At 36.2% G+C, this 27,659-nt stretch overlaps 2 protein-coding genes across 4 annotated transcripts; both read right to left on the reverse strand.

Annotated features, from left to right (window-relative positions):
- Positions 1-114: 114 nt before the first annotated feature.
- LOC116179343 (zinc finger CCHC domain-containing protein 24-like) lies at positions 115-22,622 on the reverse strand. Of its 3 annotated transcripts, none has more exons than XM_031499126.1 (5): positions 22,339-22,622; positions 8,511-8,663; positions 8,246-8,458; positions 834-998; positions 115-443 (listed from the first exon to the last, which is right to left on the reverse strand). In XM_031499126.1, exons 2-5 carry the CDS (start codon positions 8,658-8,660, stop codon positions 324-326), a joined length of 648 nt encoding a protein of 215 aa, XP_031354986.1. In that variant the 5' UTR covers positions 8,661-8,663; positions 22,339-22,622; the 3' UTR covers positions 115-323. The 3 variants fall into 3 exon arrangements, with proteins under 3 accessions (XP_031354986.1, XP_031354985.1, XP_031354984.1); XM_031499125.1 differs by lacking the exon at positions 22,339-22,622 and adding an exon at positions 8,852-8,941; XM_031499124.1 differs by lacking the exon at positions 22,339-22,622 and adding an exon at positions 8,852-8,903 and having other exon boundaries at positions 8,511-8,678.
- LOC116178431 lies at positions 11,169-16,064 on the reverse strand. Its single transcript, XM_031497921.1, has 3 exons — positions 15,404-16,064; positions 11,386-15,348; positions 11,169-11,326 (listed from the first exon to the last, which is right to left on the reverse strand). Exons 2-3 carry the CDS (start codon positions 15,308-15,310, stop codon positions 11,169-11,171), a joined length of 4,083 nt encoding a protein of 1,360 aa, XP_031353781.1. The 5' UTR covers positions 15,311-15,348; positions 15,404-16,064.
- Positions 22,623-27,659: the final 5,037 nt, after the last annotated feature.

Consider the following 27,659-nt stretch of genomic DNA (forward strand, 5'->3'; position numbering starts at 1 on the left):
GTAACTACTTAAATCTATCAAAAATATAAAATATTTAATATAAGATAATGGAAATTGAAAGACAAAAACAAAGATAGCATAAAAATATTACAAAACGAAAAACTTAAAAAATAAAATAATACAAAATAATACATTATAAGTGCTACTGGAAGGAATAATAATAAGTACCTATTTATAAAATTTAAAAATGTTACAATTTAACACTTAAACCTACTTAAAGACATAACATTTGAAATTAGAATAAAAAATAAAATAAAGTACAATTGCCATCCGTCTTAAAAGCGTAGGTACCTACTGGATAACGATAGTGGAATTGCAATCTTTTATGAGGTATGTACTTTTCTACAGTAATAGCCCAGCTCCTTGCATTTTTCGCATAAATTTTGGGGGTGCACCTTCGATTGGTCGGAGACGTCCAATCCGTCCGGTTTTTCTAATGAACGCTAAAATTTAGAAAAATGCGATTAAAGCTATCTGACAGTTGACCTCCATCGATACAAAAGTATTTATGTAGAATGTTATCTAACAGACAATTTTAACCGAAACATGAAAAACGGCTCAAAGAGCGCTCTTCGCAAAGCGAGTGATAATCCAAAGAACAAAAACAGTGTGAGAATTTTGGGAACCTCGCTACCATTTCAATACTGAAATGCATGATTTTGATTGTACTCGCACTAATCTAATTTATAATAATTTGAGATTTTACTGGTCGAGAAAGGTCGAAATGAGGGGGGGGGTGCGAGGGCTGACGGAAAAAATCCGTCCGTGGTACGTGCAGTGTTTTGAACAAACATGGCGGGCATTATAAAAGCTCAATAATTGGTCATATTTACCTGTTTATGCGGATATACATTGATATGACATTTGATGCATTCCTGACCCATGTTGGCCCATGAATTTCCAGACATCCACTTCCGTTTACATTTGGGACATGTGTACTCTCCAAAGCATCGTTTTCGACCTTGATACGGAGTTTTGCCTTCACCTTTCGGCCGGGCCTAGAACAATTACTATTTGTACAAAGTGTTCAGTTTGGTAAAGTTAGTAAGTGGATAGGTACAATGAATAATTAGTAAATTGCACTTAAGAGGTGGTATAGTGATATTCCACAGTTAGTGGAAACATTCAACTTCTGACGCATTAAATTAAGAATAATAGTAACGCGCTTAATAGTCCAATGCTATATTATGATGATAGCCTCAGAGGAATAAATTTATTCCTATGAGATGATAGTATTGTCGTGTCATTCCTCTGAGAAGTATAGGAACCAGAGGACCATTGCATGGCGTATTTTCGCGGACCTTACACATTAAACGATCATAAGGGGCGAGTCCGAGGGTCCCTATGCAGCTTTGGAACCGTGTTGCGCGGGGGGCTTGAATACTCGTGTTTTTCTATTAAGTATTGCAAATCTGAATAATTCAAGTGAATATCGTAGAAGAGTACTCTCACACGAAAAATGGAAGGTCTGAACGATACCTATCTTTCAAGGGGGAGAGCTTCAAATTCGCGTATGTGGTAAATGGAGTATCAAAAGAGGGTATTTTCAAAGGGGAACGTAACGGGTAGTTAGAAAATCAAGCCTGAAATGGGCGCTCGTACTAAAAATTCGGATTTGGGCACATGAAAAAAAGTTTCTGGTAAAATTATGCCGACATATTAAAACTAATTAAATCCTGCTTTCATCTACAACCCTTATAATTGTCACGGAGCACGTATTTTCCCACCAGTTCTGGTGACCACTCTGTATATGAACACCCGGTATCTAGAGGCGCTTCTTTACGAAGTGTCGTACCGAAAATATTTGTGTTGGTTCTAGGAAATGAAGATATAAAGTGTGTTAGCGGTCGCTGCCGTAAACAAAAGCTCCTCCGCTGTTTGCAACCGTTCCCGTCGGCCGTCAAGATATTTCAATTACCTAAGTATTTTTGTTGCGTCCGAAAGCAAAAAAAAAGACTAGGCCGAATTAGTATTTCAGAATTTTAGCCCGTTAAGTAATTATTAGATTATTTTGGTTTCCAATGGTACATATGAAAATAAGCTTAAAACCAGTCGAGGTAAATCCAGCCAATTTTGTAAGTGCAATTAACTGTGTTTCAGTAAATAGCATCCGATTAAGTCGTGAGGGGTTTCAAAAGAAACGCTCTTAATTAATTTGAACTTTAAGACCAATTACAGATTTTTAGGACGTCAGCAGTTCGCAAAAGAACTGGTAAGTTTTGGACAGTATTAATCGCATACGTTCGCGGGTCCGGAGTTTCCTACGTTCTCTCTCCGTATTTTTAGAAGTACCAACGCTTAATCTAGAGGTTTCATAGATTATGCGTCGGAATCCCAGACGAAGAAATCTCGCTGTTTTCATATCCTAACGAGCCGTTGTTTTACAATATCGTTCATTCTGCCCATCCAACTCTCAATGTTTCAAAGGAGTGAAAGGGATACAACGTCATTGTTTGAAAAGTCATCCCAATGACATTCCAGCGCTGTGCATAATTAAGAGCATACCATGATTAAGAGGTCTCGTCAACTTTAAAAAAAGCATTGACATTTACCGGCGGATCACCTAATGACCCTAATGTTTTAAGTGACCGTGTTTGAACTTCAAATCAAAGGAGCCACTCATTATTTAAGACCTACGATTTTGTATTCACCGGCCTTTTCAACCATTTGGATCAACCTAGTGGACAATCAGTACCTATCTCTAGTTTGAACGACCAAGGGGCAGTCCTTACTACTGGTGTATATTAGACATCCATTCGTATTTGTATTCAAAACGTTCTGATAGATGCCTCTCTTAACGATAAACATAGCGCACATAGTTATGGCCTTTTGGGAAGTGTTGATCAATGCATGGAAAATGCGCTGAAGTTACTCGTCTTAGGACGGAAACCTTTTTACTTGTTTATATATGTTACAAACTATTTTAAGGTAAAGTAATACATTTTTATTAAACGTAAATTTGATTACGTGATTTATTTATTGACAATTAATGAACAATAAATTTATAACAGTTAAAATATTATTTAGCACTCACATATACACAATTTATAACAGCGTGAACTATTTATTACTTCGGCTTTGAACTTGGAACTGTCCTGAAACGCAATTCGATTTGCTTATATAGCAAACTCGAGTGTTCTCAAGCGCTCCCGAATGTTCTCGAACATTCTAGAACAAAACATCATATTTCCCGGAAAAATTGCGTCACAACCAACTTCGTTCTGTATCGCAGATCACTAATCTTTCATGGCGCCTCGATGTCTATCGGGATTTCTGGAATATTCGCTCCATTATAAAAGGTCAGATATGGGATGACCATTTAAGAAGACACCACTCAGATTTTTCATTATTTTGTCGATTTTAATCATGAATATAATATTAAAATTTAAATCGATTTTATTATTTGGTGAATAATTACTAGTGAAAATTTGCACCCCCAACAAAGAAGAACATGGTCCAGTTTGAGTGAAAGATAGGAGACAATTACTTAGAGATCGTGAACAATTTTGTTGAGCTAGTCCGCTACTATTGGTTTGCTAACGCTCTTACATTTTTGACAAGGAGATTTCAAAATAGTCATCAGTGATGCCCTTTTAGTGCATAAATGGCGAGCAAAAATTCAAATCAACCTTAGTTTAATAGACCACTCGGTGTACTTATACTTTAAAAGGTATGTAATTATGTATGTATTATTGTATTAACACGACACTAATGAATCTTATCATTTGGAAAGAGTGGAATTCAATCTGCACGTTTGTAAAAAAGATAGGGAGCTTATATAAACACTTCACAATAAAATAGTGCTTTGCAGTGTCTAAACATTAGTCATACATATGATTACAATGGCTATCTTTTATAAATTCTAGATAGTCTTACTTCCTTTGCTTTATATTTACATTAAATTACCGTGACGTGATTGCGATAGTTATGATATCGTCGATAATTAGTAAGTACTGGGTAACGGGTCACACTTTATGGGTAGATAATACAATATTTTTCTATAGTTACATGATGATGTAAAACCACCCCCTTTCGCTACTTTGGTTATAGCAATCACTAAGTACCGTGTGTCCTATTTTGGTTGGGACTGCAGTGTATTTCAGCTGTATCGCACTGGACGTAAAAATATCTAAAATAGGCAGTTTTTACTTTTATTTTATAGCAGATGTTAAATTGATATCTTAATAGATTTGAATGAGTAGATATAAAAATAGATAAAGTGAAACAAATCATTATGCTTTCCAATGACATCTGTCATTCTTATTAAACATGTGACGCGAAGCACGAATTAAAATAAAGTTCAGAACAGAATACAATATTGTTTCCATGGAAACGAAGCGAGAACCTAATCTTGATATTTTTGTGTCGTCTAAATTAAATACCTACAGATTTGTCAGAAATTGTATGATACCTATGGCCGAGCCTATGGCTTATGCTATAAAATAAAGTTTTGTATTATACACGCCAAGAAATGGAAAGTAATGTTAAAACATCCCTTTATGACCTTATCCTGTGCTAGAGGTTGCAACGCCGACAAACTGTTAAATGTGACAAAGGGTCAAATGACCCATAATTTGGAAGTGCTTTTCATTACTTACACAACCATTCTTATTTTTTAAAATATCGATTCAGCTCTAGATCTTACATTTCTCCATATCTCAGCTCAGTAGTTATGCTCCGGCATTCGGCGATAGTCGTAGTTCCACGAATTTTCGTTGGAACACACTGTTGTTTGTTATTTTATGTTGTAGGATTTGCTATATTTTTCGAAAAATTATTTTACAGGGTGTCTAACTTAAGTTTGTAACATATGGAAAACTTGTTTGTTATAAGTTTAACGAAAAAAAGTTATTCTTGATAAAAAGTCCTGCTTATTCCAAAACTCTAAATGCATTACTTACTTTTTCTTTAAAATGCGAGGCTCTCGAATTGAAAAAAAAAACTGTCTTGCAACAACATTTTTCGGCGACATCTAGTGCATAAATCTATAAGCGTAATTTTACAGTTTTGAAAGGTATGTTTATAATGCTGCTCAATAGAGGGCGCTTTTAAGTGTAAATGTGTTACTCATAAAATGAATCAGGTTAGCAATCTGTTGTTTGTGCATATCTGCGGTAGAACTATTAGTCTAAAACCATATTTTTTATACATAAAACACTGCATGGCGGGGGGGGGGGGGGGGGTGATCTCTAAATAGGAATGTGCAAAAACGCTATCATATTAAAATTCCACACTTTCTATGTGCCATGCCGAAAAAGACTTTGGTTCTCGCTCTGTAACGGGAACCCGCGAACAGCGCATCATATTTAATTGAATTTTTAAAATCTTTTTCATGTGTATCTCGAGTAGGCTTAATGGCGACAGCCAAATGGGTTTTTATAGCATTGGTTAGATCGCAAGTTTCCGCGATAAGAACAGACGCGAGTCGTCCAGTTTGCGTTGGTTCCATTTCAATTTTCTGACAGGCACAGCTTGCAGAGAGGGAAAATAGATTTCGATTGGTAGAGAAAGCGACATATGTCCCAGCTTAGTTACATTCACAGGGGTTGGAAATTTCTACGGCACTGGTAAAACTTTTACTGTAATTAATTTTTTATGATAAAATAATTAATACCACGGCCAGCTCAGTAATAAGTAAACTTTTAATGATTCTTACTTGTTTGAATATATGTTGTTGAAAATAGTCCCGTTCCAACTCCACTCTTTTTTTACATTGGTCGCGATTTAAAATATAATGTAATTCATTGTGCGAAAAATTAATATTTCAAGCCCTAACTCGTGATCACGTTCCACATCTAATTATTTATCTAAGCTTTTTCTATTATTCATTAATTCAACACCTGGTACATTTTACCATTCAAAAATCAACACACCTCTGTATGCTAAGTAACATTTTAACCCCCACAAAAGAATTGTAACAATGAACTTAAAATCGTTAGTTTGGGTTCGTTTATCGTTCATAAAAAATATAAAAATCGGTTCACGGAATAAAGTCCCGTAGGTCGACCTCTTTAGGAATGTTAAATTGACTTCAAGCATACATTTTTAAAACCCCCCAAAACGATCGAAATTCAGAAACTTGGATTGTAGAACGCCTTGTGCAATACAAGCTGACCTACTGTATCACGTGGTAAATTTAGCTGCACGTTGAAAATTAATTTTGAGGGATGGTTGGCTACTCCAAATCGGGAACAAACCAGGCTTCAGATTTCTCGAAATTTAATAGATGAACTTTTGTTTATGCACTGGATTAATTTACCAATGTTCCGCAGTATGGAAATGTCAACATTACCAGCATAACTTAGAGTTTTAATAGCCAGAAACAGTGGGAATTAATTAAACCTTCTTACCGGTTACCGTTTTATTCAATCTATTATCACCGCGTATACACCTCGGTATACACAAGAGACGTGCATTTGATTAATAAACTTGTTTTTTTTTAATTTCTAGTAACTAATCACTCCACATATAGCGCAATCAAACGTGCTGTACCTTAAGCACAATGTTTTCGCGGTAACAATTTATTTAAACGCGATCAATCAGCTCCTATAATGCAAAAAAACGACAATGTTCGCATATGTATTAAGAAAGGTCCCTTTTTACATAAATACGCCGCTTATTATTTGCTTTTCTCGTAATGGCAACTCACAATGAATTGACAACGTACCCACGACAATAATTTCGTCAAAATGGTGGCACAGTTTTCCCTTAAAATTACCTTTAATTGAAAATCAATCTTTACGCAATCTATAAACGCCACGCTCAACACGCATAGTTTCGCTTCAAAATTTTTGGAAATAATCCCTTTCTCCCACCTAATTTTCAGTTATGTACTTAAAAAACCGAAACAGATCCAATGAGAACCAGGCTCCGGCTATGTTTTTTTATAGAGGCAGAGGCATGGCAAAAAGTGCGTCCCTCATTATGCATTTGACGCAAGACTTTTGAGGGCCCAGAACAAGAGGGACAATAAATAAACAAATAAGGACGGTTTTTAAAACCGGCAACACAGTGGCGTTTCGACTCTTATTTGGTTTTACACTCGATTCTTATCTAAACGCGCATTTTTTCGCATATAGATCTATTCTGTTTCATTATCGAGCGGTACACGTATAAAATTTGTAAATTCAAAACCAAGATTTTCTAAGGCTAAGGCGAGACGTAAAGTTTCGAGTTTGGGTGTACTAACAGGATTCCGGTTCCATTTTAACTTGCGACCCGCGGTTCTAGGGCGTGCATATTTTCATGAAGTTTTATTATCGTCGAACTTGTCTGTTAATATCTTTGACCTGGGGAAAGCTCCATATAACAACCAATACGAAGACGAACGAAACCTATGAAGGTTCACGTAATGACGAAGTAATATAAATCCTAATCCTGTATGTAAGAAACTGTACAAGAAAGAGCTTCCTATACCATTTTTGGTACAAGACACAATATAAGAAAATACACAGTGATAATACTCGACTATGTTCATAGGGTCACACCACCTTTTATTATATCTCTAGAACAGGGACCGGGATCGGACCGAAAAAGAACCGAAAACCGGACCGAAATCGGTATTTTTCTGGACCGAAAACGGAACCGAAACCGTTATTCCTTCAGAAATGGAAACGTATTGAGAACCGGAACCCATATTACTTTTTTCGGTTCTTTTCGGTTTTTTACGGTTCTTAACATGTTATTGGAAGTTGAAGGACGCGCCGGCAACCACGTCCTGAAAACTGATAAAATATTACTCTGATTGCCATCGGTGGATTATAAATTTTTAATAAGGTGTCAAAATTGAAGGCATTACGGGTGGCGGTAGCGCTAATTTAGCCACTACTTAAAAAAAATAAAAAAGTAGGGACGAGGTTTTAGAAAATAAAATTTTCTGTTTTTTAGTAATAAATTAAGTGTAAATACATATTTCCCTCTTCCTCCTTTATTGCCCTTGTCGTTATAAATTAGCTACACTGACGATACGTCACGTTTTGGTATTCATGACTTTTTCTTCACACCTATTAATTAACAAATCACGTTAATGAATTTTTTGATTTCCATACTTTCTGAAAAACTAGAACCGAAAATAACCGTTATGGACCGAAAAAATGCGCAGAACCGAACCGTTATTTCTTTTTAGAACCGAAACCGGACCGGAACCGTTATAAATATTTTCGCTTAAATATAAACAGAACCGGAAGCGATATTTCATTTGAGTCCGGGTCCCTGCTCTAGAATAGTAAATTTTAAAAAAACCTACCTGTGCGCAATCCTTAATGTAGTGCCCTTGTTCAAAACACAAATGGCACAGATAGTTCGATGGAGGTTTCTTTACGTTGTGACGAGTTTCTAGTAAATTGAATTCGGACAATTTTGTGGTGATGTCATCTATATCGTGCTGACCGTAATACGGATATCGGTACTGGACGAAAGACGAAGTAATAGGATTCCAAGTGGGCGACAAAAGCTTCGGCTGCAATTTAACAAACTCAATCTTTTATAGCTTATCTTTATCGGAAGTTTACTTGGTATTTTTCTATGTTGCTATGAAAATTGAGGTACTGATTCCATGTCGGCGTTACCGTTTGATGAAAGCTTGGGTACTCGCCCGCTGGAAAGGACCGCGTTGAAAGAGACGGCTGCGGTTCAGACATCATCCTTATCGTTGGGGGCATTTTCTGGAATACAAGGAGCTTAATTGAAATACTAAAGTTATCAATTAGTTGGCATAAATATATACACTATCTCACGGTTTAAATAAATTCAATTGATTTATTTATAAACAAACTTGTGCTTATCGCGTATACCTCCGGCATTACTAGTTTTTTAGTTCTACGATAATTTTATAATGTAAGCAATGATTTACCTTGCAATTTATCTTCATTACTCACATCGCGATAAAATGCGCGCAATTTTTCTGTTATAAATTATTTCTTTGGTACTATTAGTAATAAGTAGAGAATGTAAACTAAGCCAAAAACATGTTGGCTAACGGGTATTATTAAGAGCTGTAGGTACTATAAATATGTAATTTGGCCAGAGTTGGAAAATCGTAGTTCCGGTCATCGAAAATATCCATTAGGTGCCTATTCGAAGAGAGAAGGTTGACCGTAAAAATCGGACATCTACGCATGTCAGGGATTGATGTGTTTGGCAGAAAAAACCACCTGAAAGACTTACTCTGCCTAATTTAACTTGGGCAGTCTAGAAACGGAGATACAAATTTGGCGTAAAATTTTTGGTTTTTGAAATATTTTGAAAAATCCGATTTTACAACTATTTTTGTAAATATAATATTTGACCTAGAGCAAAACCAATGACACTTCTCTACAGGCGTTGTTAATTTTTTAATGCAACGTTTCGGCCATGATATACCGATATCGTAATCTTAAAGCCCTTTTTTATTCTAAATTCAAAAATGATTTAATTGCGTTAATTCCCTTCTCAAGATATTCGCGTATGAAATTTTACCGAAACGCGACTTTTAATCCGGCTCATATTCAATAGCACTGATGCTTGAACTCGTAGCGATTGGTGCGAGTTTTACCTCGCTGTCTCTTTTCGTTCTCGAGTTAGAGAGAGAGAGAGAGGAACAGACGGACAAAACCATCACATACTGGAAATTTTTGTTCTTTCGAAAATACTACCAAACTAATATGTGAAAAACCAACGTTACTGTCAGTTCAAATACGCCATTACCACATTCATTTCATTTTCTTGGTGATATTGGGGTGTACTTTTGGACAATAATTTTAAATATTGTACAACTAGGCCGGCTACAGATAACTGACCCCATACGGTTGCCAGTAGCCAGTAGGAAAACTCCGATGCAAGTTGAAACGAATCGATAGTTTAACCGTGTGCCGGCCCGTGCAGTGGAGTTGAGTTGAATCTTGACTGCGGTACTAAGGGTTCCTGGTTCGAATCCGGGTTCGGGCATGGATATTTGAAAATGTTTAGTGGGTTGGGCTGGTAGAGCAACTTTCTTATTTATAGAGATAAGGATTTATGGAAATTTTAACCACAGATTCTTCTAGTAAAGACAAGCATATCGCATATTGTAAAAATCAGTTGTGACATGCTAACTGTCTTATTTTACAGGCATATTTTGTGGCATAACTATTTTCCTTTGTAGACATAGGTAAATAGTTCGTTACATGACCTTTCAGAAAGTAATGATCAATTCATGCAAAATGCACTAATAGTAGAGTGCTCGTTGCAAAGAAAGTCGTCTAGAAATGACTTCCGTGGGGGTTTTGGTGTCACAAGCTGAAATTCACAAAAAATCAAAGGTTATCATATACTGATTCTAAATGTCAAGGCCGTCCAAAATCGGTCCATGCATTAGGGCACAAAACGCGAAAAACGAGTTAAGCACATGTACGGAAAGAAGAAAAAATAACGAATTTTTTCGTATATAAATCAAAATGTTCTTTGTACAGTGAAAGTAATAATAAATTATCAAACGTTTCGAATTACATTGGGTCTTACGGAAGAATTAAACTTCAAAAGCGATTATCTCAGTTCGATATCCCTAAAAATTCGACAAATTTTGAGCAACTTTTGCGTTTACATCGTATTATTTAATAAACGGAAGCCTAAATCAAAAAGTTTTACTCTTAAAAAAAGTTTCGCTCATCGTTTATCTTTACATTGCACCGAGAATTATAATTTTATCTGCAGTAGTAACCAAAATATGTAATTAAAAGTAAAACAACGAACTTTTTACTCACTCACAAGCGACGCGGATTCACGCCGGTGAATACAATCCATCTCTACATTTCCCGTAGCTCCATTTCGCTCTTACATCATCGTAGGTACGCTTATTTGTATCAGCGGTACGCTGTCGGCGCGGGTGTCAAAGTATATAATCGTATATTAATATATTAAAATTAATTAAATAATACAGAAAATTACATAAATGTGAAACTCTAAAACAGATCAAAGTAGGTGGCAGGTGAAAAAAAATTGTAAATACAGAACATCGCTTTAATTTATAAAACGTTATACAACTCCTATAAATATAACTTTTTAATTGTATCATACCAGTAACTAAATGATATGTAACAACAAAGACAACCAAACGCTAAACTAAAACGTAAACTAAAGGAATTTAATTACTTAGGTAGGTGCATTAAAAGAAAAAGGCGCATGGAAAAAATCTGACTCAATTTTTTAATAACCTACTCGTCATCTGAGCATTCAGAATCGCCTTGCTCTGGAAGAAGTATTGATTGGGATGCGGTTAGTGGATTTTTGCATGTTTTTTGGGCCATGCATTTGCAAGAGCCTATGCAACACAATTTGTTCTTCTTACAAGAACACACCTTACTGGCACAATCTATACGAATATACATAAATATATTGTTCAAGCTGAGTGAGTAAAGTAATAGGACTTACCCTTTTTACATCCACAAGAAGTTAGAACAGCCAAATTGGTGGGGAATGGCGGCAATGTGGTAAAAACAGGCAAAAGTTCGCGTTTTGCACTAACATACCATCCGAATTCTGTTGTGGAGGGTAATTTTGGGAGTGGTACTGATGCCTGCAGCCATACTTTAGTTTGAAAACACACCCTTAAACAGTGTTGCCTCAGTGCATCTTCTGTTGGTGGCAACTTATTGATGGGCGTAGCAGCAGCCATAACTCCACGCAGTGTATTAATGGACGTGATATTTGGATTCTTGGAATAGATTTTTAATACGAAATTGTACATGCGGATGAACAATTCTTCTGAGATGTCATCCATGCCCACCCCATTTAAGTAGTGACTGTATGCCAGATATACTTTCCAACAGGTCTTCTTTCCGAATCCTCCAAATTGACTTGTAGTGTCACAACCCGTTAAAGCATGGAATGCTGGTAAATTATTGGAAAGATTTTCAGACATATTGATATCATGAATTGGAATGTACCTTAAGTTTTCCCCTTTGCCAACTTTCATCCAGAGTTCAGGAATAAGCTGCTTTTTGAAGTGCACTAACAGAACTAGCACGTCTGTATCGCTACACTCCACAATACACCGGGTGTACCCAGCCATTTTAGCAGACAACACATGCAAAATAATTCTAGTATCCGCTTCTTCATGATCAGAAGTAAGAAATTTACAAGAATCTCCTAATTCAACATTAGTTTTAAAATCGGTAACATTTTCGAACCCTCCACTTGTAGCAAATTGGATCTGTCTAGTTTTAGAAAGGGTAATTAGTTGTTCTGATAGAAAATTTGTCAATTGCCTTTTATTAAATACAGAGTTAATGAATAAGTGCCATTGTTGAGGTAACGTAGTGTTGGGATTATCGATTATTCTGCGAATACCAACTGTTTGACCTCTTTTCATCCGAGTAACATTTTTTATAGAATTTTCCCTGTAGTTATCAAAAACCACATCGACTCTTTTTGCATTGAATCTGTTAGTAAACACAATTTTGGAAAAAATTTCCGCATATTCTCCGAACGTTTTGCAATTCAATGGTTTGCCCAGGATTTGTACAATTGACATACCATCATATATGTGGCATGTCTTCGTGTTTTCTTTTTCTGGAGGTAGCATTGTACAAGACTGGGTATATTTTTCGAGTATGTTCCCCAATGCACTTTTGTGTGATGGAGTGCCTAGTTGTCCATTCGCCGTTAGAGACATAGGAAAATGTGTCAATTCATGTCGAAATATATCTTCGTAATTTATATTCCTTCCCATTTCTTTTGCAGCCAATATTTTCTGTAAAAACTGTTGCCCCAACAATTTATCTGAATTTGTCGAAGGTTGCTCTTTTCTTTTCACATATGCAGCTGTGCGTATTTTTTTAAGTGGTTTGTAAAAATCTGTGCTATCCATACTTTGAATGAAACTTTCAAGAGCTGCTTCACCTCTTAGTTTAGCACCAAGTGTTGCTGTTTGTAATTCCTCCGAATATATCTCATTTGTAGCAATAGATATCACATTTTCAGTATGCGTAGAAAAAACTCCATATTTAAGAAATTGTTCTTGTAAGGTTAAAACAGTTTGTTCATCGATAAGAATCCTTTGCTTACCTATTTCAATATTTTGGCTACTACTATCGGGATCTAATTTCAAGGATCCCCGAAATGTGTTTATCATGTCACCTATTTCATTAAAACTAAGGTACCACTCATCTAATCTGGTACTGTTTTTAGTTAAACCAATAATTCCTCCAGCATCCTTTGACGTTTTGTTCACGTGCTCTAATGCTTGGTCAACCGAAATATGATTGAATCCTCCCTTAGATTTTTTCACCACAAAATGGCCATTAAGAAATTCTTTATGCACGGCAGGTGCAATAAGGGACAAATTCTTCATATCACACAAGTACACACTACCCCACCTGGCGTAGTGTGTATGGTCATATGCAAAAAACATCGGAAGCATTTTTCTAAAACTTTGCAAATGCAGTTCCCATTTACCAGTTCTTTCACTGTACAAGAATTCTAACAAAGTTTCTACCATATTCAAGTAACTACACCAAAGTTGAAATGTAGGGGACTGGCTATCAATAAAGTCTCTAAATGCATTTTGCAACTCTTCACAACTTTTAATAATGTCAAAAAAAACAGTTAAAGGTTTTTGTTTCTTAATTTTTTTAGAAATTTCGTTAGCCTTTAATCTCGACATGTTTATAGTATGTATGAGATCGCTCTTACATTCGATTAACCATTTTTCAAACATCGGCGTAAAGATTCTCATGAGACTTTCATATGTAACTTTATGTGCGCGTATACCTTTGTTCCATTTTTTTCCTTCCATAATTCCTGAAACAGTCGCATCTCCATATAAATTTGATTCCAACCATACATGGTTAAGTCCCGAACACTCCATATGCTGCCCAATAACTTTCAGAAAATTTAACATTATATGAAATCCACCTAATCTTATTACATAATGCGAACATTCTTCAGATTTCAACCACTGTATCTCTTTCGCTTTAAAATATATAGCTTGATCGAAAGTTATGACCGTATACGGATATTTTAATTTTTTTGCAATTTGATCGCATCGTACCATCGTTGTCCAGACAGTATCGTATTCTGACGCCACATAAGGTAATAAAGGTAGGTAAGCGTATGTTGTAATATGTGTGTCATCGTGATGCAACAGTTTTCCAAATCCAGACCACTGCGGAACTACCACAGCACTGGGACCTTTATGCGTGTCGGTGGCAGCCGTCCTGCACAGTATCCACGCAAAATTATAAGCCTGAATAAAACTGTTTTGTTTTGCTTCTGTGAGGATGCTTTTTTTATTTTCTAGCCGTGGAACAGATTTTTTGCTTTTGTTATAATTTGACTTATGTAACGTGTGAAAACTTTCAGGAATGGTTAATTTTATTTTATAGGGCAGTAGTTTTAGTGGTGAAAGTTGCCTGTGTGGTGGCCCTGCCTGAAAAGCAACGATTTGGGTTCCATGAAAGGTAGGCGCTTTGTCAAGAGATTCCTCCAAAATGTCGATATTGTCTCCAGCGAATTGAACAAAACGTTTTTCAACGAGTTGCGTGGGTATGTAAGAGTTATCATTTTCTACGAATCGTGAAACTTCTTTCTGAGCGATGGTATTTCTGAGTCTTAACACATCTTTGTACGGAATAGAATGCCCGCAGGAGTGCAAGCATTCGATAATTTTTTTTGATCTAGTTTCTTGATGAATCATGATCCCTAGGCCCACGTGCTTGGGTGTTATCTTTTGCCCTTTAAAACAGCTATAAATAATGTCTTGGCAAATACTCATGGTTGAATTAAGTTCCCCGCTATCGCCAGTTATGCACTTTATTATCCAAATTAAACTCTCAGGTATGTATTGTTTGTAACATTCAATAGTAAGATCGTTAAAATCAACAAAATCTGGTATTTTATCAAGTTCAACTCGAATATCACTGCATATTTTGTCCATTTGCGCCAGTTCAGAAGGACCTATGAGTATGGATTGCGAACCAGAAGCATCATCGGCATTATCGATATATTCGTGGAGAGTTTCCGTTTTTCCAAATTTTGGTAGAAGGATAGAGGATTCGTTCACACGTCTCGATTTAACAATTTCTATTTGTTCTCCTAAATTTCTTCTCAACGCCTCAACGAAAACACGTTTTGATTTCAACCCATTTAATTGAACATACTTACTATATATCTCGGATAGAGTAAAAGCCTTCCCCTTTGCGATACCTTCATTTACTTTAGTTAGCACATTATTAAATGGTCTGTCGTCTGTTTGCTTGGCGCTTTTAATGATTAACTGTTCCGAAGAATCAGCGGATGCTTTCCTATATTTTCTTAGATATGTGTTTAAGCAAGTCACGTGATATTTAACTTCCATGGCAATCAAATCATTCGATCCTATTCTCTTTAAAACATCTACATTGACACTTGCTATATGCTTTATTTTTTGGTCAATATTTATGGACATTACCTGTGACAAGCGTTTTTCGGGTAAACGTTTCTGGCAAATTACACACCTATTAATGTTAAATGAACTTATTCCCCGCAAAGATTTGCCTATTGTAGGGGGTGGTGTTAAACCGCTTTCAAGGTATTGGTCTGGTTTGGAAAGTTTTTTACGTAAAGCTTCAATATTTTTCTTGCTTGTGTACGTTAAATAACATGACTTATGCCAATACCATAAACTTATATTTCCAAGCTTGATGTCTTTAATTATTTTGTGAATTTGTGAATCGGAAACTTTGGTTATGCCGTCTCTAATTTTTGTACATTCTATGAAAGTTAGTGCAGTTTTATTAGTAACACTTAAAGATGCACCTTCTCTTTTGCAAATAATACATATTGGACGGAGCTTACCCTTAAATTTTAACAAACATTCAAGATCACTTTCATCACTTGTACCGGTGCTATCTGTACTATCCATATTTGTATTCTGTAACTTTACAACCCCAGTTAAAAAATAATTATAAAATATTAGTGTACCTACAATTAATCAATTTCACTTCTGATTCGTTCACTATTGACCACTCTTAATTTAAAGTTGGTTTTAAAATATACATTTGTAAAAAAAACGCAATACCTACACAAAATAATACACTGGCAAAACTCTGGTATACCCGTGTCGAGAACGTACCTATGGTGTAAGAGCGAAATGGAGCTACGGGAAATGTAGAGATGGATTGTATTCACCGGAGCGAAAGCGCTCCGTTTGTAAGTGAGTAAAAAGTTCGTTGTTTTACTTTTAATTACATATTTTGGTTACTACTGCAGATAAAATTATAATTCTCGGTGCAATGTAAAGATAAACGATGAGCGAAACTTTTTTTAAGAGTAAAACTTTTTGATTTAGGCTTCCGTTTATTAAATAATACGATGTAAACGCAAAAGTTGCTCAAAATTTGTCGAATTTTTAGGGATATCGAACTGAGATAATCGCTTTTGAAGTTTAATTCTTCCGTAAGACCCAATGTAATTCGAAACGTTTGATAATTTATTATTACTTTCACTGTACAAAGAACATTTTGATTTATATACGAAAAAATTCGTTATTTTTTCTTCTTTCCGTACATGTGCTTAACTCGTTTTTCGCGTTTTGTGCCCTAATGCATGGACCGATTTTGGACGGCCTTGACATTTACAATCAGTATATCATGACCTTTGATTTTTTGTGAATTTCAGCTTGTGACACCAAAACCCCCACGGAAGTCATAATTTATGCCACGGAGCACTCTACTATAAAGTTACTTTTGACTTATTTATCCATATCGATTCCAATTTAAACAACTATAACAGGCGAAATGGGAAATCCGAAACGGGGTTCAGTGGTTTGTATCCACACTAGTTTTTCCGTGAGAAGTGAAAAACCGTTCCCCTTTGGAAATGCGTGGTTAAAAAACAAATTAAAAAGTCTACGCACATGTGCTAACGACGATAGCACATTTTTCGTACGTAGATTAGTATCATTGCTCTTGACTATTATTGAAATTATTGAATTGCTTTGCTATACCAATTTAAACAAAAAGAGAGTACTGATAACACAGTTTGTCTCATGTGCATCAAGGCAATGTGTTTTGCAGTTTTCCCGATGAAATTTGTGAATAAATAAAGATTCTGATCTAACAACCAAAATGGGCGAGAAAAAGATCACAAAATCTAGTTCCTGTACGGTGTGTGCTATTTTGGTTGAGACTGCATCTCCGCTGTTTGTAAAGATACCTAGATACTTAGGTTTTCGCGAGCCTAGGTCACTTTTTTCTGAAAGTGTTAATGCCACAAACAGAATCAATCTAACTACGTTTGTTTCTGAGGTACAGGGTGAAAAGGAAAGCTTTGATTCTTGAAATGTTATATATTACTGCTAATTGGTAGCTATCCATCTTATAACGACTCAAAACGGGGTGAAATTGACTAAGTGGAAATTATAAAAGCACTAAACCTTCCCCATACTTCATTTAATTGTTTCAGATTTTAAATTCAGACATAATGTCTGAATTTAAAATCTGAAACAATTAAATGAAGTATGGGGAAGGTTTAGTGCTTTTATAATTTCCACTTATTACTGCTAAGGTAGAAATGCATATTTTAGATATTTTTACGTAGAACCCAGTGGCGAAGTAAAAAACATTTTTGGACCACTTTTTCTGAGACTTAACCCAGTGTTAGTATTTTTAAATGCAGTACCCTGTATATATTAACGTCAATTTTTTGCATTCTTTTTCCTGATTACATATTGATGTATCACAACCTATATTTTTAAATGCTAGCCATTAACCAAAAATAAAAACCTGATGTTTTGCGGTTTTTAAATAGTAGGCTATAGATTAATGGAGATTTTGTTTTGATTATTTTATCCATGGGAACTAAGGCAACCGATACCCATCAGTAAAAAGAGTATAACAAAATATAGGTTGCGATATGTCAATGTAATCGGGAAAAAAGACTGCAAACCTGATGTTTAATATATGCGATATGTTTGCCATTACTAGAAGAATCTTTGATTAAAGTTTCAAAAAATATCTTTGTCAATACGAAAGTTGATATGGCACAGTTTGCGCATGCGTTGAAAAATGCGCTAAAAAATATACAGGGTGTTACATGACCGCATGCAAAAAAAATTGGGCGATAGAGGGGATCAAGACAAACACTTTTTCCCAATAAACCGACACGTGTTTCGTTTGGGAGCCACTCCCAAAGAAGTGGCGAAATTTGGATTTCTTCTTTAATTTTTTTCTCAGCAACCATAAGAGTCTTCGATAGGTTTTTGGGTATGCCCTATTCGATTTTGACAATTTTTTTCAAAATTTCTACCCCGAAAGGGCGCACCCCTACTTGGGGGTGCAAAAAAATTCAGATCTCGACGAAATTTGATATCTGGGGGTTTTTGAACATGAAAATGAAGAATCTGAAATTAGTTTTTGAAAATTCGAAAAAAAATATCGACTTAAATCGTTATTTTTTTATTTGCGACATTTTCAATTAACTCATGTAAAATTAGATCACTCAGTAGTAGGCGGGGGACACTTTGTAACCCGAAGGCCCAATCTTCAAATGAGTAATTTTGATTGAAAAGTTATTTTAAAAAAACTGTTCGACAATTTTGTTCCTTAACTCATTAAATATGTACACAACGAATTTCGTGGAATTCTCTCCATTTTCATTGTCCGGCCAAGAATTGCAGTGGAACTTTTTTTTCGAATTTTCAAAAACTAATTTCAGATTCGTCATTTTCATGTTCAAAAACCCCCAGATACCAAATTTCGTCGAAATCAGAATTTTTTTTCGCACCCCCAAATAGGGGTGCGCCCTTTCGGGATAGAAATTTTGAAAATTTTTTTTCAAAATCGGATAGGTCATACTCGAAAACCTATTCAAAGACCCATCTTAGTAACTCTTATGGTTGGTGAGAAAAAAATTAAAGAAGAAATCCAAATTTCACCACTTCTTTGGGGGTGGCTCCCAAACGAAACACGTTGGACCATCGGTTTATTTGGAAAAAGTGATTGTCTTGATCCCCTCATCACCCAATTTTTTTTGCATGCGGTCAAGTAACACCCTGTATACTGGCCGCCGTAAATAAAAGAACACCCAGTGCACTTTGATCAATTTTGATGAAATTTTTAGGACAGTTGTGTGCAAGGTTGTTTTATTAACCTTGAGTGGTGTGTGCCTATATCAAAACAACAAACGAGAAAATGTTTACAGTGAAGTGGCTTAAAAGCGGTTTTACCTCGGGTTTTACATTTTCAAATCGTGTAGGAATACGACTGGGTTTTTTTCAATATTACACATTTGATCAAATAACATTATGGAGTAGTTTTCTCTCGAATTTTCTTATTAGTTCTTTTTTACGCGTTGGAATAATGTTAGTTATCGGGTCAAGAGTTGCATTAGAATTTTCTTTTCAACTTCACTTTCTTGTTCTAGGTTCAAAGATGTCAAATTTAATCAAATATGCTATTGATCCATCTTTCTATTGGTTGCTACATATTATAGTGATTTTAGGATTTACTTTTACCAATGATACAAGGTTTGCAGTCATGGTCATGGTTCAGAGGTTGAAGTTAACAATTCGGTTGAATACTTCCTTCATCTTGAATAAGGAAGCAAAAATCCTAAAATCCAACATGACCAAGCACTTCCAGAGCCACTGCAGGAATATTCGAAGAAAGCCCTTATTACTTTCATCCACTTTCGCAAAATTTTTAAAAGCTTGTTTTCATCGCGGTTTTCATAGTTTCCTGTAAGTTGCTTTAAGACAATCAAACTACTTCTGTAGAATCCGAGGTAGAATCGTTTTTTTTTTTGGAAAATCGAAGACCTATTGACACTAGTCTTTAAAGATAGTATTCCTTCAAGTATTACGAAGATCTTCTGCGGTGCTTCACTAACTGCCCTCAATCCGCTACGAGAAAGATTTTGGTTTAATCTGGAGAAAGTTGGCCTCCTGTCATCAAATTACTCCAAAATTCAAAGAACTTCAAGTTAGTAGTGGAGATTAGAGAGGGTACACTTTGATGGGTTCTTTCAATGCCCTATTTTTATTTCTTCCCATCTTCTTTGTTTATTTATCAACTTCTACTTTCTGTTTTGGTTCCCTCGGTTTCCTCTTTAGATTTTTTCTATCTCTCTCTTTTAACCTACGTATTTTTATACCTTCTTTTTCTTTCTCAAGCCTCTGATCTCTCCCTTGCTTGTTTTCCATCACTGTTCTGTACAATCCCATCTTCACCATTCTTTCCTTTCCTCTTTCTCCACCTTGTACGTTTACCTGCTTCCATGACATTGAATTTTCAATACCTTTCTTAATTAATTTTTACTCTCTGATTCGGTCTGTGACTTTAAATTGCGACTTGTATTAACTTTTTTATGTAATTTTCACCAAATACAACTAATACTAATAATTCCACCTGAATAAGAATTTTAGATCTTGGCACTGAGAGCACGTACGGAGTTTTTTAAGGGGAATTCGCTCTGTCCGTCTAAACTCGAGAACGAAAAGAGACAGCGGTGTCAAAACTTCGCCAATCGAAGTCTACGAGGTCAAGGATCAGCGTTCAGCGCTAAGGTATATCAGCCGGATTAAAAGTCGCGGTCCGAATCCGAACTACTAGTGTCAAAAAAATCCCCTGCTGAAAATCATCATGTGTGGTTCCTCTTTTCTTGGATTAATCGCCCGCGAAGCTGTAATCATCGGCACACTACTTGCAACTGTTATTCATATTCATTTATTGATGATGGAAATTTGCTGTGGACATGAGTATTAATTTTTTTGTTTTTTTTTTATGTCTTTATGGTCATTTTTGGACTGCATTAAGAACTAGTTTCCCCAGTAACGTGCGATCAAAAATGAGTTGCTGTCGAGTAGTGGAAGTTTAAGTCGAGGTTTTAAGCTTCACGTAATTTGTTCTGCTCGCCTACTAATAAGGGGCGATCAAAAAAAGATTGACGTCGAGTCGATTTTGGAAGTTATGATTTCGCATGTAAACAAAAATTCCAATTTCCAAAGGTGACTCGATAGCACCTTTTTTTTGATCGCATAGCAGATGATCCAGGAAGATACAGGTATAAGAAAAGGAATGTAAAATAGTTAGAAAAGAAACGTGGGAATCACCACGAGCAATTGTGTACTTAGCACAGTAATAGAAGGGAACATATACCTAAGCTCGGTGAAAAAAAAATGATGAAACCAATAAAAGTAGGTATGAAAATGTGGCCGTTTTGAATGACACTAGGAACTAAATCATAGCGGCGCTAGCCATGTAAAAACCAAAGTTATGAAGACGGCAATGTTTCCAATGGGGCAGCAGAGTAAAAAATACTTACAAACCAACGCAAAATTGGCGTTATTTTTGTATTTAGAAACACGGATTTTTCACGAAATGCCTAGGTACTATTTTAAAATTGACGGTCATACCACTTAATTCATACGTCCCGCAGTGGCGTAACTACCATCGGGCAGTTCGGGGCAATGCCCCGAGGCCCCGCAATCTCGGGGGCCCCGCAACCCGAAAGGTGCCAGCCACACGTAGAAAACGATGTGTAGTATACAAAATATAAAAATGTGTGCCATGCCTCCTTTTAGTGATTTGACTAGCACAATGTCAACGAACGAATTTTTCGAACTAATCATCAAACAATATGGGATTCTCGAGAGTGATTTTATTCAGATGTTCACGACTTTTTATTATTCTTAACATTACCTGTAACTGTGGCAAGTCTCCAGCGATCGTTCAGTAAGTTGAAAATCATAAAAAATTATCGAAGATCTCAAATGGGTCAGAAAAGATTGATCAATCTAGCATTTCTTTCAATTGCATCTAAAATCGCGTCGGAAATGGATCTGACCCAAGTAATCAAGGATTTGCAAATGCAAGGGTAGAAAAAGAGACTTTTAGATTTTCTACATAACTTAGGCTCGTCAAATATGTATGTAATTATTATTTCAAAAATTAAACGTTTAGTATGTTCCGATTTTATATTTTGCAATTAATAAGAAGTATAGATTAAAAAAATGACTGTTTTAAGGTGATTTTATTTAAACGATTCTTATTAAAAACTGTAATGCGTGCCTAGTACTTATAGGGGGCCCCGAGGACCATTTGCCCCGAGGCCCCGAGCTGTCTTGTTACGCCACTGACGTCCCGTATCCTATGTTGGCAGGTCGCAAACAATTTGTTTTGACAATGCGTAAGACCGGAAAACTAAATTTCTGGTTTGGAGGTTTTCTCTTGATAGGTGGTGTTTTCAAGTAGCAACTTTTATTTGAGCGGTCCATGTGCTCAGCCAGCTTAAAATATACACAACACAATAGCGGCCAGGTATTTACGTCGGAACGTGCCAAAATGATGTACGATTAACAAGTGGTACCTGATGTAGGTAGCGAAATTTGCTCTAAAAGCGGCTTACCTGCGCGCTGGGCTCTCCAAAGTTCGTCGCGAAAGCCGTGGTCCTTTTTCGCTGGTTTGAAGGATTGGCCCAAAAAAAACTACGTTAGTAGAAAGTTAAGGGATACAACACTTTTTTCCAATTTAAAAATACACTCTTGGAAAATTGCCACAATTATGTAAAACCGAAACAATTCGAAATTGTTTTTAAAGTCGCCCGAATTTATCCGCATAAATTAAAGGTGAATAAAGCGCGCTCGTCGGAATTACTGGATGGATCAGCATCAGCAAAGCAGAGGCAATTAGAGTGGGGGAGCTCTTAAAATAATTCACCAGCACTGCACCCGGTGTTAATAGAATTACAAATTGTTCGTTTTACCGATTTTAGTATTGAAGGCGACCTCTGTGAGTTCCTGCGTTACGTGCAGGACTCTTGGAAAGCGCTCATTAGAAATAACCACCAATTTCAAAAAATGCAAAGGAAATGTGCTTGCTACGCCCACGTAAAGTCTGTAATTAAGTACAGTTGGTGTAGTATATAAGTGTCTTAATTTAGATCGAAAGCAAAATAAAACAAACACTCCAGGTCTATAGATAACGCTCAAGTCGATTCTGACGAGTACCCCTCAGAGCCAATTGTGTGTTAGATTGTAAAAGCACCTCTGAAGGAATTTTGTTGTTGGTTTACTCTCAATTGGCACTAACGAACCTATTCTGCATATTGGCAGGGTGACTAAAAGAAGAATCCCAAGGTTTTAGTTCCTCAAATGTTGAGAACATTCACACCATGCAAATGTTGGATAGCACCATAGTCTCATCATCTTCAGAAAACAATTTTTTTTATTTCTCCTTTTTCTATCAGTCCTTTCCGTCTTCGTCTAATATCTCTTTCCTGCTTTTATTCATTCCCATACCGTATATGCTTTACATTCTTCTCTCTCTCTTGCCACATAATATGCATCTTCTTTCTTCTTCTTTTCTTCATCCCTCATTTTCTCTCACTTCTGCATCTGACGCTCGCTATTATTTGTATTTTACTCCCTCCACTTCTCTTCTTTTTTCTCCACCCTTCGCGAAGCTCATTGCCTTCGGTTTTTCAACATTTAACTCCATGGAAAAATTTTTCTCCCGCAATTTTCTAGTTGAAAACGCTCAATTAAGGTGTCCTCTGACCATTTTTATCAATTTAATGATCTTACCTGGGGGTCACGTAATCGCGTTAGATTCTCTGAATTCTCTGATGTACTATTCAGTGGTTACAGATATTATACTTTGTTTCAATAACCGTTTATAAATCACATAATCAATGTAATCAATTTTTTACTACTAATTAAATCAATCTGAGCAAAAATGAGGAGAAAGAAAATTGTATTAACACTTTTCTGTTAATGAGTAAAAAATAAAAATATAAAATGCTTTTAATTGGTGGGGTGGGGGGAGCGGCAATTTCGAGGGGTCCATAGGTGCAAGATATGTAGATCCGGCCCTGTTTATGTCTACTGTTTTCCAAACGCTTTTTGTACATATTGCCGGGCTGAATAGGTATCTTTGCTCTTGTCGCTTCCAAACGTAACTTTATTCTTTTCCTTAATATTTTGTGTAAGTATGTTACTCTTTGCCCTTTACAACCCCACTCAGTGCCTACACATACGTAGTTTATAGTTCCTCTTCCCCCTTGTTGTAATAATCACGCAGAGTTATTAAAGATATATTTAAAGATAGTAATATGTAACGACAGTGAAGTTTCTAACAGGAAAAATTCTCAATTATTAGAGTAACTACAACATTTACCATAGCTACGTTACACACTGTTTTTCAATGTCGTTATGATGTATTATATTTTCGTCACCCCTTTACTGTTGATTTGATTCCGTTCTTGTTTCCTAGTATGAATTGTGTTACTTCCCCCATTCCATTTTTAGTTACCAAATTGTAATTTACTATTTACCTCCCTTTTCTCCCTATCTTTGCGAATTGTTCCTCTACCCTCCATGTTTCTTTTCATCAATCCGCTCAATGTTTTTTTCTTTTTTAATGTTATCAATATTATCTATTGTATCTCCTGTACTATATTTTCAGTTTTCTTAGATCTTTCATTTCGTCACTGTTGTAAATCGTTACCACTATCGTTCTTTGATCCCCCACTTCCACCCTTCTGTTCTGCATGGCATCCATCCTCATCCTTTTGTCAACTGCTGTTATATAGCGAGTAAAATAAACCCAAAATAAATTATTGAAAAGCTAGTCCGAATTTGAAACGCTTCAGACTAAATACGTCACAAACCTACAACCAATCACGTAGAAGTGAGCTGGCAACCTTACGCGAGGGTCTGACGTTTGTCACATTTGACGTTTTGAGAGGGATGTTTAACTGCATCTAGCCACAGCCGTCTATAATTATAGACGGCTGTGATCTAGCACGAAAGTGACAAGTGCCTGTGACAGATGACGCAAGTTATAAATGCCATTCTTCTGCAATATTGCCAAGTCGTTATGTCATCTGAATGGTTCTAGGAGCTGATTGGTGGGGCTTATTACGTCACAGAGCCCGCCACAATCATATCGTTTTGAATAAACCTTTAAAACCGCACATGTTCATTATTTTTTTGCTAATCAGTCTCTATTTTTAAATAAACTTTTACTGTCCAAAAAAATGTTTTATGGTTTCAGGTACACGCTTGTTAAATTAGAACTGCGGAATTCAACTATACTGTAAACCCCCATTTTGTAGGCGTATTCTGTAAAAAGTAAAAAAAGTGGGGATTAAAAGAGAGAATTTTGTGGAGGCATTAAGCGGGAAGCCATATTAGGAGGACTCGCGAAATTATTATAGGCAGAAAGGGTGACAGACAATGTGCTATATCGCCGACCCCATACGTACGATTGGTTTCGCAACGCCGATGGACTAATACGACTTTGCGGTGACTACAAACCTACAGTCAACCCGTTATCCACTTCCCACTGCAGAAACATCTTTCGCCAAAATCTCGGGATCAACAGTATTTTCCATGATTGGCCTTGATCAAGGTAGGTACCAGTCGATGACGAAGCGGCGGACATTCTCACTATCAACACTATCCTTGGTTTGTACATCATCTCTGGGATATTCCAGCGTCTCGTGACAGACATACTCACTGAAGTGCCTCGTATCCTGGTCCTCCAAGACGCCTATACACTTGTTTGTGGCCATGATAATGCGGCCCACGACACATGGATCATCCCAGTCGTGGACAAACTGCACTCAGCTCGACTCAAAAACGCAGGGAAGAAAATTATATCTAGATAGTAATCGTTAGTGATCCGCATTCCATTAAATTATTATAAAAATATATTTAGAGTTATGAGAGTTTCCACCCTGTATATACAACTTACGACGATACATACATTTTTGAGAGGTGGCAGCCATGCAATTTCTAGGTGGGGAAAAGCTGCCTGCGCCATCTAGAAAGCACCAACGTTGGTTACGTTGGGCATCTTGTTTTGAATGGCGGTCGTGAATGCGTCGCTCCATAAATGTTTTCTATGCCACATTTTATATATTTTGTGTGTTTGAATCTTTGCTTTTGAAATTTTGTTGGTTTAACCACAATGCAGAATCACATATGTGATACCGTTATGCTATTGTTTGTAATTGTTGAGGTTTTTGGTGTAATGCTTGCTTAATTTATATTTATTGATGTTGATTACTTGGTCTTGCCCCTGAAGTAACATTCATACAAGTTTTGATAATTTTATTTTAATATGTGGAAATGACCGATTCGTTTGATATATGTACTGACTTGTTGTTTGTTACTAACATTTTTCTCCGTGAATGAAGCAGTCACGGGGGTGGTAAAAACTGTAACCATTTGAAGTACGACACCTAATTCCATGATTGTCTTCGACATTCAACTGTAGGCTCGAAACCTCGAAACCAGGGGCGGGCTACCTATCTTGCAGGAGCGGGATTACGCTAATCAAAGCTCTTCAGTTTAGAAACTATGTGCGATAAGTGAGTGGCGATTCAATAATTTTCACATATCTTGTTTTTACCTATAAGGCCATGTAATTTTCCATCTTGCTTTTAACAAAAGGACTTTATTGCACAAAAGATGAGTCACATCCTGTGTATTTCACCCTTTATTAGAATCTCGGTACCTGCTTACCTGACCCGTAATTCCCAAAACTTGTTTTTAACCTATATGTTACCTCTTGAAGTCTACCTGCTACTTTTTGTGATGTTATAATTTTATGTTATGCATTCACATCATTACAAACAATTAATTTTACAACACAATTTGATATTAATTTGATGGCTGGTTTTTTTATTGGTACTTAAGTTCTTTTTTTCCCAGCCTATTTCTATTTTTATTCGGTGAACTATCATTTTCAAAGTTTATTTTTGCAATGTAATTTATGTTGCACTTAAATTTCCGAGCTTTTACAATCAATAATAATCGCGATCATTATTAAACAACCTTTTCACAATCAGTGTTTTATTTTACGTTCCTTCCCTACTGTGCTTCATAGCGTCATAGCGTTGTTTACAACCTATGTTTACAACCATAGAATTACCAACCACTGTAATTCTATGTTTACAACTAACGTAAGGGGGCCCTGCTGTTTTATCACGCGCCACTTTTCAAATTTAAACGGGTTTAATTTTGGAGGGAATCTTCTTTCGGGGGGCCATTTTTAAACGTTGCTGGGTTGATTTTATTTCCGTGTTCTTGTAGTGTGAAGTTAGTTTAGAACCTGGGGGTTAAGTACACTGCACCCTTAAGGGCACGTCACTTTCATCTTGCCAAAATATGCATTTTAAAATGATCCACCTAGAAGTGAGTAAAAGATATTATTTTTGCTTTGAAAGTTGTATTTTCAAACAATGATGACCTAATAGTTGGGTTCAAGGTTTGATTAGGGCTTAAGATTGAGTTTTAAAAGCGCGGGTAGTAATTGTTACCGTGTAAGAAGGGGTAGGTAAGGAGGTGGCTACCCAGTTAGGTAGGGGAATTTTAAATGAGCAAAATCAAGTTAGTAATAGTATGAATATGCTGATGAAGGGAGGATTTGGGGTGAAAAATGACCCCCCAATTTTTTTACGGAAATACACGTTTTGAAGCACCAGGAATTCGAATCAGACAAAATCTCGACTACGAGCAAATGATTATTTAGGTGCGAGACGTAATTTCATTTTTCAGGTAAAGAAGCACGGTCTGCTTCCCAAAAAGAGTAATTACAAGTAAAATTAATAATTTGAGCCAGGCGTCCGTTGTTTCTGGGCAAAAAATGTCACTGGAAACAGTCACGGTTCATGAAAAACAAACAAATTTATAGAAAGTTGACTTGTCTTAGATCGATCGG

The sequence above is a fragment of the Photinus pyralis genome, unplaced genomic scaffold (assembly GCF_008802855.1).
Source record: "Photinus pyralis isolate 1611_PpyrPB1 unplaced genomic scaffold, Ppyr1.3 Ppyr1.4_LG8, whole genome shotgun sequence".
In the NCBI taxonomy this organism is placed as follows: domain Eukaryota; kingdom Metazoa; phylum Arthropoda; class Insecta; order Coleoptera; family Lampyridae; genus Photinus; species Photinus pyralis.